The 15,009-nt window shown below is 39.0% G+C and overlaps 2 gene segments (V, D, J or C); both read left to right on the top strand.

Annotated features, from left to right (window-relative positions):
* Window positions 1–1,883: 1,883 nt before the first annotated feature.
* Window positions 1,884–4,257, top strand: LOC131703063 (Ig kappa chain V region K29-213-like). The segment is given in 3 exon segments: window positions 1,884–1,953; window positions 2,137–2,449; window positions 4,239–4,257. Coding segments are annotated over 3 exon segments (381 nt in total).
* Window positions 4,258–12,613: 8,356 nt separating this feature from the next.
* On the top strand, window positions 12,614–13,319 carry LOC131703218 (Ig kappa chain V region K29-213-like). The segment is given in 2 exon segments: window positions 12,614–12,707; window positions 12,887–13,319. Coding segments are annotated over 2 exon segments (489 nt in total).
* The last annotated feature ends 1,690 nt before the right edge of the window (window positions 13,320–15,009 follow it).

The raw sequence follows: 15,009 nt of genomic DNA, 5'->3' as shown, positions 1-15,009 counted from the left end.
TTAGACGGAGACCTGGAGAGGCCTACAAGCCAGTGTCTCGCACCCGTGGGGAAATGTGGTGGAGGACCGGTGATGATCTGGGGGAGCTTCAGCAAGGCTGGAATCGGGCAGCTTTGGCATGAATCAAGCCAAGTACATTTTAATATTCCACATAACGTATACTTTGAAAAACATAGTTTTTTTTTAATACAGTCCTATTTGAGTATTTAAAATATAGTTATATTCAAATGGCATTCGGGGCAGCAGTGTGGAGTAGTGGTTAGGGCTCTGGACTCTTGACCAGAGGGTTGTGGGTTCAATCCCCAGTGGGGGATACTGCTGTTGTACCCTTGAGCAAGATACTTTACCTAGATTGCTCCAGTAAAAACCCAACTGTATAAATGGGTAATTGTATGTAAAAATAATGTGATATCTGTATAATGTATAATGTGATATCTTGTAACAATTCTAAGAAATAAATAATAATAATAAATGCCAGCAAAGGTGTGCTAATTTAACGAAGCGCCTAACGCCGCTCGGAACGTTCGCATTTTTAAATCCTAACGGTCTCTGCTCAGCTGAGTGGAATGTTCACGAGCCGGTTGCCTAGCAGCGTCTCCCCCTCCTTCTCTGCACCGCCCTCTCGCCCTCTCTCATTGCTCCAGCTAGGAGTTCAAATTTAGCTTTTTTATATCAGTACAATTCTTTGCTAACTTTTACAAATGAGCTTATTAGCAGGCGTCCGGCCAGACCACAGGGGTCGCTGGTGTGCGGTTTCAATGTATTATGGCTGGAGCTATCCTATGTAACAGGTGCTGAAACCACATCCGTTCATCTTCCAGGGACAGGTTTCCTGGGAGCCATTGTTTAAACTGCAAGCAAATGTGCATAATGACACTCTTAACAACAGGTTAGAGGCTTCTATACCTGTCCTGTTCTGTGAAAAACAGGGAGTGTTCCACGCTATGGAGCCGACTGGAAAAGGAGTGCATGTAATAAAACAATCTGGAAGCAACTGCTTTAACTTGCTGGGGTGACTAAACTTGTATTAGGTCATTGAATCACACAAAGTGGCTCAAAGGACAATATAAATCAATTAGAGTCTCCCAGCCAATTAAAACGCTGAATTCATGAAGATGGCAATACATCTTTTAGGGGAATTTTTTCAGATCTTTGCTCTTTGAAAATATTCACGGTAAGTTGAGTCAGCCGAGCCTGTCTCTTATGGCATGAGAATATCTCTCCACAACCTTAAAATGAGAAAACACCAAACAACACAAACTGCACTACACTCAGTGACCACAAGAGGGAGAGAGAGAGTAATAAAACGATGCTCTTTAATCCAGAGCAGTGGTTCTTAACCTGGGGTCCTCAGAGACAGTCCAGGGGGTCCACAGGAAAAAACTGGAAACTTTTCACTCAACATTAGCAATGTGCAAAATCAAAATGTTTGCTTCTTGAATGGATTTGATTTCACAAAGTTTATGATGGATCTGTTAACGTGCAGGTCTGATTTTAATATTTTACAATTAATAATTATTTATACTGTGTAACAAAGCTACATAATCACAGCTGTGGCTAAGATTAATTGTTTGAGAGAAGGGAGAAGAGAGAGAAATAGCTGTGTTTGTACAAACTCAACACAAAGAAATCTATAAGCTATTTTTTCTATTTGTTTGCAAGATAAAACTTTTTTTCTGTTTATTTCCGAGTGGCAAAGAAACTGTGTCAGCTGAAAATGAGTTTAAACTTAAGAGCACTGCTTGGCTAGAAGTGGCTGCTGTGCCAAGGAAGACAATTTGCATAGAAAAGACACTTTGCATTGGCAGCACATGCTTCAGTGCTCTGGGAGTGTTTATAGCCCTGTGAGTTTAACACTTCATGATTGAGAACTGCCCTTCATGGCAACAGAATCCACAACAACAATGACTTTTATCAGCATCTTCATCTGGGCACTTGTCATCTGCACTCAGGGTAAGAATCATTTAGAAAATATAAGTTAAAAAAATATCTGTTTCTGGGACAATTCTTAATACATAACTTTTAAAAGTAAAATGGTCAAATGAAAAAATAACAATGGCTTGAAATGTGATGTGTTTTTGTTGTTTAAATCAATAATGTTCTATAATTGTTTATGTTATTATCTATTATTTTCAGAATCCAGTGGACAGTATACTGTGACTCAGACTCCAGCAGTGAAATCTGTTCTCCCAGGAGACACAGTCGCTCTGAGCTGTAAAGTCAGCAGCGCAGTGGCTAATAACAACTACCTAGCATGGTACCAACAGAAACCTGGAGAAGCTCCCAAACTCCTGATCTATTATGCAAGTACCCTTCAGTCTGGGATCCCAACTCGTTTCAGTGGCAGTGGATCTGGGACTGACTTCACTCTGACCATCAGTGGAGTCCAGGCTGAAGATGCAGCATATTACTACTGTCAGAGTTACCACAGTGGCTATGTGTTCACACAGTGCTACACACTCGTACAAAAACCTCCCTCAGCAGGACTGCACTGCAGGTGCTGAGGGTGAAGGCAATGAAACGGGACCCGGCCTGTGGAGGAGCTCAACTGCACACAAACACAATGAACTCAATAACAACACACAGTTACATGTAGGTATGGATTCAATATTAGTCTATTTAAACAAACTGATTTTGTTGTGACTACAGGGTCATCTATTAATGTAGTGATGATAACATCTATTTTAAATTCTGAAACATCATTGAGTTATTCCAAGAATTGTAAAAATGTAACTCATGTTTTTCATATCTGATTCTCATATGAAGATGTCCATGAATCCTGGGCTGGGTTGCACCAGCTGTGTGTAAGTTCTTACTTAGCTTAGTTATAGCGTAAGTCTTACTAACTTTAATTTGACACATTACTACATTGACACTAGTTGCACCAGGTCAGATAGTTCTAACACAAGGCTTAGTTGTTGTTTAAAATGTATCCATACCTTTGAGTGGGTGTAATCTATTCGTAGAATCACATTTCCAGACGGCTCGGCAGCTGTTGTTGCTTCTCTTTCATGCTGATTTTAACAGAGTTTTTCGGCGTCAGCATATCTTACGAGGCCGCATACATCCTCTTGACAGTTAAGACATTGACATTGATGCCGTTTTAGACGAGAGAATATTCTGATCACTGATTATGTGTGTGTATATAATAGGTGAAATGTGAATACAAATAAAAATGGATTTACTGAAATGTACAATTCTTCATTCATATCACTGTCACATGTCATGTATATTTTGAACACATTCATAATATTCACTTGAATTCCCTTCATCACAGACTCCCCACTATTTCAGTCTCATTCCAAATGAAAGAAAGCTGGTTTGTTCCAATCTTTCTCAAAACAACATGTCAATACAAGAGCCATGTGTTTCTCAGTGAGCTGGGATTGCCATGGCAATGGAGTGTGATCAGTCACTGAGTGCGCCCTTTCACACACATCAATCAATCAATCAATAAAGAAATCAATACATGAGTTTTCTACCTTTTCCCCTGGCTTGTTAAATATTAGCATGATTGAAATCATGAAAACGCACTCGTAGCAGTTCAAGGTACATCTTGGAAAGGCCTGTGAAAGACAGTGAAGTAGATGTTCCATTTAGAAGAGTAAGAAGCTGTCAAAATGAGAACAATGAAAAGAAAAATGACAGGTCCATTACTTGTACAGCAGCAGCAACACATGGGAAGGTATAACACTAGGGTTAGGGGTAGGGCACTACATACCCTTTAATTCTCAATAGGATTGAAATAATGACACAAACACAAACATTATTGTCAGTTTAGACAGACACACAGATTAGACAGCAGTGATATACTGAGAGCTTTGACTGGGGTAAAAATAGAAGAAAACAGTAAAAGTGGCCCAACCCTATGAAGCCCCGCTGGTGCTCATGGCTCAGATCTCATCTAACTGCCTGGGACAGGATTTGTATAAAGGAAGGTGCTTTGCATACCTGTGCCTGCCTCACTGCTATACACAACAACTAGAATAACTGCACTGCTCCATTGCTCAGGGTTTTTAAAGCTGACAGTTCAGCCCTTTCACAGTCACTGAGACACACAGAGAACATGGCTTCACTGGGGCTCCTCCTCTACACACTGGCACTCTTTGCTCATGGTAAGAAATCCTCATTATTATGAATTATTATTAATATCAGTGCTTCCTCAGCACACAGTGGAATGCAGTTGATGGACGAGGCTGTTGACTCGGTGGGTTGATGTTCTGTGTTTTTATTTTCAGAATCCAGCAGTCAGATTGACCTGACTCAGAGTCCCACAGTGGAGTCTGTCTCTATAGGAGGGAGTGTCACTCTGAACTGCAGATCCAGTAGCTCTGGTTTTACCAGCAGTCTAGCCTGGTATCTGCAGAAACCCGGAGGAGCTCCTAAACTCCTCTTCTCTTCACTGAATAGCCGAGTCTCTGGAGCTCCAGCTCCATTCACTGACAGCAGGTCAAGAACAAACTTCATGCTGACCATCAGTGGAGTCCAGGCTGAAGATGCAGGAGATTACTACTGTCAGAGTTTACACATCCCCAGCAGTAGATATGTGTTCACACAGTGCTACACACCCGTACAAAAACCTCCCTCAGCAGGACTGCAGGTGAACATTGTTCATTTTCTGATACTTAAATACAAGCTGAAAATAAAGTAAACCAAACATTTTACTTCTCTTTCAGTAAATGTATATAAATAAATAAATTGCATATTTAACTTCAAATTGTATTATTTTTTTTTTCATTTTACTCTTTTAATGATTCCACTTCATCAGCAACACATTCTATATACAAACAGAATGAGGTTTATTTTTTAAAACAATTAAACTGTATGCATATTGAGATTGATTTATTTATCATCCACTGGACAACATATTAAAAAAGAAGTCCAGCAAACAGCAAAGCCCAGTATTGCAGTGATGTGTAGTTACACTGTCTGACTCTGTGGAGTCCAGCTGGATATTTTTCATTGTGTCAATCTGATGTGTTTTAATGGATTTTCAAAACTAATATTAATACATAAATGAATAACATTGAACTTGAACATATTGTTAAGATGAAAATCAAGACACAAATTACTGTTAATTACAATGAACAAACCATGTCTTCTTTTGAAATATAATTTTACACCTTATTTTCAATTACTGAAAATAATGTTAATACTTGATTGATATACCTCAGATTATAACTTATTATAATAAAAAATAATGTATCTAAATTTAAATACAAATAAATAAATAAGCAATTAATACATTCCTGAATGAATTCTTATGTTTTATTAAGGAGCAGCACATCAGCGTTATTGAAGGCAGTTTATTCTTCATTGTCTTGCCTCCTGTGTCATCCTTTTTACCCACCTGGTCTCCTTCATTCCTTATGTGTGCAGCAGCTCCCTGGCACACATGTCTCAACACTTATGGGCCAGTTCATTCTGAACAGGCAGATTTCTAATGCCCCTCCTAGAGAGCAGGAAAGCACTGAGAGGCTAAACATAAAACTACAGGAAGGATAATCTAACTGTACTGTGAGTCACCCAACCCTATCAAGTCCCACCTGTGTTCACAGCTCAGATCTCATAGAACTGTCTGTGACACTTATTGAAACAGAAGTGCAGCACTTAGAACACATATACAAATAGAACTAATCCACCCTTCTATTAAACTGTGAACTTAGTGTTTGATTGAATCCCTCTCTGTGTTCGTATAGCCTGGAAACAGGCATCAGTGCCATGCCAAGCTGCACACATTGCCATCATTCACACTGACCACAAGAGGGAGCCAGAGCACCACTGCTGTCCATAAAGTAATAACACAGTAATAAGACAATTGAAATAGGCAACAGTTTCTTCCCCATTCAGCCCAGTTCTCCCATTGTTAACACAAGGCTCCTCACACCCAGTCATCTAAACACTACAGTGTGGTCTGTGTCTGGAGGAAGGAGCTGCTCACAGTGATGCATGCTGGGAAACACTGACTCTAATATCTCAACATCTGCAACTTCCACCCCTGCCAATGAATATTAAAGAATGTTAAAATGTCTCTTTAGCAGGCCAGCATTTTAAACACAATGATTCTCCCCTTGCTCTCCTCTCTGAGATTTGCTGTAAGCTGTCTGTCCCACACCTCAGTTATTCCTGCAGACTCACATCACTGTGTGTCAGCATAGAGGTTACAGTTTTGCGTGATGTTATCTGTAGCATGGCATCAATTTTCATTGCTATTCAGATGATACTCAATTATATTCATTCCTTAAACAAGGTGACACCTCAATTGCAAATATCCTTACTATCTATCTTGCCGACATTGGGCAATGGATGTCAAGGAAATATCTGTTGTTGAACTCTGATAAAACAGTGGTAATGTTATTGGGATCAAAAAATCAATTAAACAATACAAATTCAGATGTTTTTCCTCTTGACAGCTTTCCATTTAAGTTGAGATCTGAAGTGAGAAATCTGGCCAATTATTTTTACTCCCATTTTTCTCCATATCTGGAATATCCTTTGTTTTTTGAAGCCCCTGTCTCACCGCTGCAACCCCCGCAGTGACTCATGCTCTGTCAAGCTGACCTCTATTTTTCACACTGCAAGCCCACAGCTAAGCAAGCAGACCTATCGCGTCGGAGGACAACGCAGTCCGGTGAAGCACAGATGGCTCGCAGGCGCCCGGCCACCCACAGGAGGCTCTGGTGTGCGGTGAGACAAGGATTACCCAGCCGACTCGAGCCCTCCCCGTCAGGGCAGCGCACAATTGGCTGAGCTGGGTGTAACTTTTCACCCATCTCTCTCATTCGAACCTCATATTAGAAAAATGAACTGAAGTGTCCTTTTTTCATTTGAGAAATATTGCTAAGCTAAGGCGCTTTCTTTCCATGGAAGATGCAGAGAGGGTGATGCATGCTTTCATAACATCCAGACTAGATTATTGCAATGCTTTTTCCTCTGGTATTCCCAGGTCTGTGTTATCCCGACTGCAGCTTGTGCAAAACGCTGCTGCCAGGGTTTGAACAGGAAGTAAAAGACATGACCACATTACACCGGTATTGGCAGCCCTGCACTGGCTTCCTGTAAGGGTCAAGGGGGATTTTAAGGTCATGCTTATTACTTACAAAGCATTAAACGGTTTGGCTCCCTCCTATCTAAATGATATTTTGATACCATATATATCTAGATGACCACTGCGATCCCAGGACTGATCCTCAGATTTTTAAAAGAATGCAGGTGCTAGAGCATTTGGTTTTAGGGCCCCCGAACTATGGAATCGATAGCCTGTTTCTATAAGGGAGGCACCAACTGTTGCAGTTTATAAAACCCGATTAAAGACACACTTTTATAATCTATCATTCACATCTTAATATTAATTACTGCCTGTAATGTACTGCATTTTAATTTATCTCTATATTGAATATTTTTATTATCTGTTATTGCCTGTATGATTATTGCCTGTTTTTATTTATTTATTCATTTACTTATTTATTACTAAACAAAAATGACTGTTTTGTTACACTTTGTTACACACTGCCTTGAGACGATGTATTGTGAAGTGTGCTATATCAAATAAAGATTGATTGATGGATTGATACAGCAATTCCACAGCAAGCAGCACAGACTGCACTACACTCTGTGACCACAAGAGGGAGAGAGAGAGAGTAATAAAATGATGCTCTTTAATCCTGAGCAGTGGTTCTTAACCTGGGGTCCTCAGAAACAGTCCAGGGGGTCCACAGGAAAAAACTGGAAACTTTTCACTCAACATTAGCAATGTGCAAAATCTAAATTTTTGCTTCTTGAACGGATTTGATTTCACAAAGTTTATGATGGATCTGTTAACCTGCAGCTCTGATTTTAATATTTTACAATTAATAATTATTTATACTGTGTAACAAAGCTACATAATCACAGCTGTGGCTAAGATGAATTGTTTGAGAGAAGGGAGAACAGAGAGAAATAGCTGTGTTTGTACAAACTCAACACAAAGAAAACTATGAGCTATGTTTTTTTCCATTTGGCTTGCAAGATAAAACTTTTTTTTAGTTGTTTTTTCCTGAATGGCAAAGAAACTGCATCAGCTGAAAATGAGTTTAAACTTAAAAGCACTGCTTGTGTAGAAGTGGCTGCTGTGCCAAGGAAGACAATTTGCATAGAAAAGACACTTTGCATTGGCAGCACATGCTTCAGTGCTCTGGGAGTGTTTATAGCCCTGTGAGTTTAACACTTCATGATTGAGAGCTGCCCTTCATGGCAACAGAATCCACAACAACAATGACTTTTATCAGCATCTTCATCTGGGCACTTGTCATCTGCACTCAGGGTAAGAATCATTTAGAAAAACACATTAAAAAAAATCTATTTGCGGGACAATTCTTAATTTATAAGTAAAACAGGGAAATTAAAAAGATGAAATGAAAACGTGCAGAAATGTAATGCATTTTCATTATTTAATTCACTCATTTATTCTAATTTTCTATATTATTATTTATTATTTACAGAATCCAGTGGACAGATTACTGTGACTCAGACTGTTCTCCCAGGAGACACAGTCGCTCTGAGCTGTAAAGTCAGCAGCGCTGTGTATAGTAATAACCGCCTAGCCTGGTACCAACAGAATCCTGGAGAAGCTCCCAAACTCCTGATCTATGCTGCAAGTACCCTTCAGTCTGGGATCCCAACTCGTTTCAGTGGCAGTGGATCTGGGACTGACTTCACTCTCACCATCAGTGGAGTCCAGGCTGAAGATGCAGGAGATTACTACTGTCAGAGTTACCATTACCTCAACAGTAAAGATGTGTTCACACAGTGCTACACACCCGTACAAAAACCTCTCTCAGCAGGACTGCACAGCGACTGCACTGCTGCAGCTGGGACCTACTGCAGGTGCTGAGGGTGAAGGCAATGAAACGGGACCCGGCCTGTGGAGGAGCTCAACTGCACACAAACACACTGAGCTCAATAACAAGGGCTCAAAATAAAAGACAAGATCAATCTGATAAATATCTTGATTATTCATGTATTCTAATACATTGTAGAGGCTGAAGGGCTGACATTGGATTTATATTTCATAATTTAGTTTCAAATGAAAATGAAAATATAATTATTGATTTATCTACAGTAAGGAAAAGATAAGGGTGAACATTGTTAATTTTCTGATACTTAAATACAAACTGAAAATAAACTAAATCAGACACGTTACTCCTCTTAAAGGAAATCAATAAATATATACATGCATACATACATACATACATAGCATATTACAATCCAACATATTTCTATTGCGTTACAAGTTTTAAAACTATCTATGGATTAAAACACATATTAACGTATTTCAATATTAACATATATATATATTTTTTTATTTCTTTACATGTCTTCAAAGCAATTTAATATATTTCTAATTGAAACTATAAAATAAATAAATATAGTGAAATAAATATGAATAAAAATCTATTTCTATAAAGTGTATCAGTAATGCTACAAAATTTAAACCTCGCGCTGAAAGTTCAAGCATTTCATTAATTTGTATTTGGTGCGTTGATGCTCAGAAAAGTGTTGATAGTGTGAAAACATGGAGTACACACACAAACACATTGTTAATTCAACATTGTGCAATTTAAAGAACTATATTAAGGGTGGGGTTTGTTTCTTGTTTCAATTTGCAGATCGTTGATGGTTAGATAATTCATTGTAATTTCACTTCATTAAGTGTATGTTTGTGTTAATGAGCTGGCTGTTTAACAATCCCTGTATCTAATCATCTTCATCAATTGATTAATAACTATTAAGGTTTGTTTGGGTTACAAATTGTAACTTATTTGCCAATCATTGATGTTGGGATATCTGATTGAAAACTTTACTTGATGAAGTGTATGTCTGTGATAATGAATTGTCTGCTTAACAAACCTGTGATTAATCATGTTCACTAATTGGTAATAACGATATTAAGGGCTGGGTTTGCTTTGTTTCTTTTAAACACTGAGGACGGCTCTTTGGAGTCGAAACACGTCCGTTGTCTGAAGTTTTGGTCTCTGTTTTTAAATAAATGTAGAATGTTTGAAATATCACAATGGTGAATTAACCAGTTTTGTTTTCCTGCTATAAAGTGTGGCATTGACAGGAACACAGCCAGATGTTTAGCTGTGGAAGCTGCTGTATGTGCAAGGACTTGGCACTATCAGTGTGAAGCTCTGTGTGGAATGCATGCTTTCACAGGCTGATACAACCAATGCATCGCATTGAAAGAGGAAGAAACCATTCTGACTTCATTGTCAACCATACAGGACATTGTCAGTCAACGAACAGACTGGGGTAACAGAGTGATATACTGTAAGCAAGGAGCGAGTCAAGTCTTGTGAGGCTTTTGTCTGCTCCTTGTCTGGTAAAGCAGGAGATGATGTTGAATGGGGTTACAGATTGATCAGCAGCAGAAAATGATGCATGCAGCTCTCCGACATCCCCTGCCTGCGTGCACTGCTGTGTTTTGTGTTGTGTGCTGTTTTCAGAGCGGTCGTTGTTTATATTTGTATTTATTTGTAATGATTGCAATGTTAAATCAATCATTTTTCACAGGTATTTATTGCACCGCGCACTTTAGTGTGCTTCTGGTGCTGAACGTTTCCTGCTGTGTATTAATCTGCTGCTAACATTCCATTTCTTTTTATCTGCAATAAAATAAAAGATTATTTTTTAATTGGAAGAGGCCGTGTTTCTGATCCCATCCTTGATTTGCTTTCAGAATAAAATAACCTGTCACTGTTTTATTTGTCCAGTGTCTTACGCACTAATCTGGTGTAGACCGACTCCAAATGTGATTATGTATTTCAATTCTGCGTAAGCCCTGCCTAGCGGGTGTTACAGTTACATAAAAGGACTCTATAGATTCATAATGCAAAAAGAAAGAGCAAAAAGCAAGTTGGGAAAGGGGAGGAGGGTGTCAGTAAATATCCAGAGTGCTCTGAGGTTTAAACACAAAACACACAGCTGATAGGAAAGAGGAAACACTCTCTGAGCCTCCAGCTCAATACAGCAAATCATGGAATAAAGAGATTCAGTGACAGCTAACACAGGAGCTGCTCTGTGTTCAAGTGAATGAAGTGCACTCATTAATGTGACCTCCGAGAGACACAGTGCAGATATTAATAGTGACCACAAGAGGGAGCCAGAGCACCACTAACACCCCAGACTGCCCCAACCCCTTCTCTCCTCCAGCCCCTCCCCAGTGCAGTAAGAAGGAGCCTGTGTGTATTCCTGCTGTCTGCTTCTCTCTGCCCCCCTCTCTCCTGTAGAATCCACAGCAGCCCTGTTGAACAGAGCCCAGTGGCACACAAGCCTTTATCAGAGCACTGCCACTCCCCACACTGGATCAGTGTCTCACTGTTTCTAAATGACATGTGGGATTGGACACTGCACAGGACACTGCAGTTTTAGAGTGGCAATCAGATGAAGCAGGACCCTGGAGACGTGTCAGAAACATCAAACAGAGACCTGACAAGCAGCACAGACTGCAGATATTAACACTGACCACAAGAGGGAGCCAGAGCACCACTGCTCTTCATAATCAATCATTCAATCAATCAATCAATGTTTATTTTATAGAGCGCCTTTCATAGTGGACCACCATCACAAAGCGCTTTTCAAGACAGTGAGGAACAATGCTTAAAACATTAAATAAAGTGAAATACAGGGCATAGTACATTAAATACAAACAGTAAAAAACAATGCAAATACATTAAATACAAGCATATTACATTAAATACAAGGCGAGGATGTGATTTCTAAACATTGTGGATGCGTGTGTCATACATAATTATACGAATAAGATGGAGTGAAAAACCTGAAATAGCAATTTAGACAACAATTAATAACAGATAGCAGGCTTGAAGAGCATTGAAAGCCAGAGAGAACATGGGGATGAATAATGTAATAACACACTAAAAAGACAATTGAAATAGGCAGCAGTTACCACCCAGTTCTCCCATTGTTAACACAAGGCTCCTCACACCCAGTCATCTAAAAACAACAGCATGGGAAAAGATTTTACTGCAATTCCACAGACCATCAGCACAGACTGCACTACACTCTGTGACCACAAGAGGGAGAGAGAGAGTAATAAAATGATGCTCTTTAATCCAGAGCAGTGGTTCTTAACCTGGGGTCCTCAGAGACAGTCCAGGGTGTCCACAGGAAAAAAACTGGAAACTTTTCCCTCAATATTAGCAATGTGCAAAATCAAAATGTTCGCTTCTTGAATGGATTTGATTTCACAAAGTTTATGATGGATCTGTTAACCTGCAGGTCTGATTTTAATATTTTACAATTAATAATTATTCATACTGTGCAACAAAGATACATAATCACAGCCGTGGCTAAGATGAATTGTTTGAGAGAAGGGAGAAGAGAGAGAAATAGCTGTGTTTGTACAAACTCAACACAAACAAAACTATGAGCTATTTGTTTTCCGAGTGGCAAATAAACTGCATCAGTTAGAAGAGTTTAAACTTAAGAGCACTGCTTGGCTAGAAGTGGCTGCTGTGCCAAGGAAGACAATTTGCATAGAAAAGACACTTTGCATTGGCAGCACATGCTTCAGTGCTCTGGGAGTGTTTATAGCCCTGTGAGTTTAACACTTCATGATTGAGAGCTGCCCTTCATGGCAACAGAATCCACAACAACAATGACTTTTATCAGCATCTTCATCTGGGCACTTGTCATCTGCACTCAGGGTAAGAATCATTTAGAAAAACATGTTTAAAGAAATATCTGTTTCTGGGACAATTCTTAATACAAAGTAAAACAGGGAAATTAAAAAGATGAAATGAAAATGTGCTGAAATGTAATGCGTTTTCATTATTTAATTCACTAATTTATTCTAATTTTCTATGTTATTATTTATTATTTTCAGAATCCAGTGGACAGTATACTGTGATTCAGACTCCAGCAGTGAAATCTGTTCTCCCAGGAGACACAGTCGCTCTGAGCTGTAAAGTCAGCAGCGCGGTGTACTATAACAAGTACCTAGCCTGGTACCAACAGAAACCTGGAGAAGCTCCCAAACTCCTGATCTATGCTGCAAGTACCCTTCAGTCTGGGATCCCAACTCGTTTCAGTGGCAGTGGATCTGGGACTGACTTCACTCTGACCATCAGTGGAGTCCAGGCTGAAGATGCAGGAGATTACTACTGTCAGAGTTTACACATCCCCAGCAGTAGATATGTGTTCACACAGTGCTACACACCCGTACAAAAACCTCCCTCAGCAGGACTGCAGGTGAACATTGTTCATTTTCTGATACTTAAATACAAGCTGAAAATAAAGTAAACCAAACATTTTACTTCTCTTTCAGTAAATGTATATAAATAAATAAATTGCATATTTAACTTCAAATTGTATTATTTTTTTTTTCATTTTACTCTTTTAATGATTCCACTTCATCAGCAACACATTCTATATACAAACAGAATGAGGTTTATTTTTTAAAACAATTAAACTGTATGCATATTGAGATTGATTTATTTATGATCCACTGGACAACATATTAAAAAAGAAGTCCAGCAAACAGCAAAGCCCAGTATTGCAGTGATGTGTAGTTACACTGTCTGACTCTGTGGAGTCCAGCTGGATATTTTTCATTGTGTCAATCTGATGTGTTTTAATGGATTTTCAAAACTAATATTAATACATAAATGAATAACATTGAACTTGAACATATTGTTAAGATGAAAATCAAGACACAAATTACTGTTAATTACAATGAACAAACCATGTCTTCTTTTGAAATATAATTTTACACCTTATTTTCAATTACTGAAAATAATGTTAATACTTGATTGATATACCTCAGATTATAACTTATTATAATAAAAAATAATGTATCTAAATTTAAATACAAATAAATAAATAAGCAATTAATACATTCCTGAATGAATTCTTATGTTTTATTAAGGAGCAGCACATCAGCGTTATTGAAGGCAGTTTATTCTTCATTGTCTTGCCTCCTGTGTCATCCTTTTTACCCACCTGGTCTCCTTCATTCCTTATGTGTGCAGCAGCTCCCTGGCACACATGTCTCAACACTTATGGGCCAGTTCATTCTGAACAGGCAGATTTCTAATGCCCCTCCTAGAGAGCAGGAAAGCACTGAGAGGCTAAACATAAAACTACAGGAAGGATAATCTAACTGTACTGTGAGTCACCCAACCCTATCAAGTCCCACCTGTGTTCACAGCTCAGATCTCATAGAACTGTCTGTGACACTTATTGAAACAGAAGTGCAGCACTTAGAACACATATACAAATAGAACTAATCCACCCTTCTATTAAACTGTGAACTTAGTGTTTGATTGAATCCCTCTCTGTGTTCGTATAGCCTGGAAACAGGCATCAGTGCCATGCCAAGCTGCACACATTGCCATCATTCACACTGACCACAAGAGGGAGCCAGAGCACCACTGCTGTCCATAAAGTAATAACACAGTAATAAGACAATTGAAATAGGCAACAGTTTCTTCCCCATTCAGCCCAGTTCTCCCATTGTTAACACAAGGCTCCTCACACCCAGTCATCTAAACACTACAGTGTGGTCTGTGTCTGGAGGAAGGAGCTGCTCACAGTGATGCATGCTGGGAAACACTGACTCTAATATCTCAACATCTGCAACTTCCACCCCTGCCAATGAATATTAAAGAATGTTAAAATGTCTCTTTAGCAGGCCAGCATTTTAAACACAATGATTCTCCCCTTGCTCTCCTCTCTGAGATTTGCTGTAAGCTGTCTGTCCCACACCTCAGTTATTCCTGCAGACTCACATCACTGTGTGTCAGCATAGAGGTTACAGTTTTGCGTGATGTTATCTGTAGCATGGCATCAATTTTCATTGCTATTCAGATGATACTCAATTATATTCATTCCTTAAACAAGGTGACACCTCAATTGCAAATATCCTTACTATCTATCTTGCCGACATTGGGCAATGGATGTCAAGGAAATATCTGTTGTTGAACTCTGATAAAACAGTGGTAATGTTAT

Source organism: Acipenser ruthenus, chromosome 32 (assembly GCF_902713425.1).
Source record: "Acipenser ruthenus chromosome 32, fAciRut3.2 maternal haplotype, whole genome shotgun sequence".
In the NCBI taxonomy this organism is placed as follows: Eukaryota; Metazoa; Chordata; class Actinopteri; order Acipenseriformes; family Acipenseridae; genus Acipenser; species Acipenser ruthenus.
Note: the sequence above shows the minus strand (reverse complement) of the source record. Positions and strands in the feature narration are given on the sequence as shown.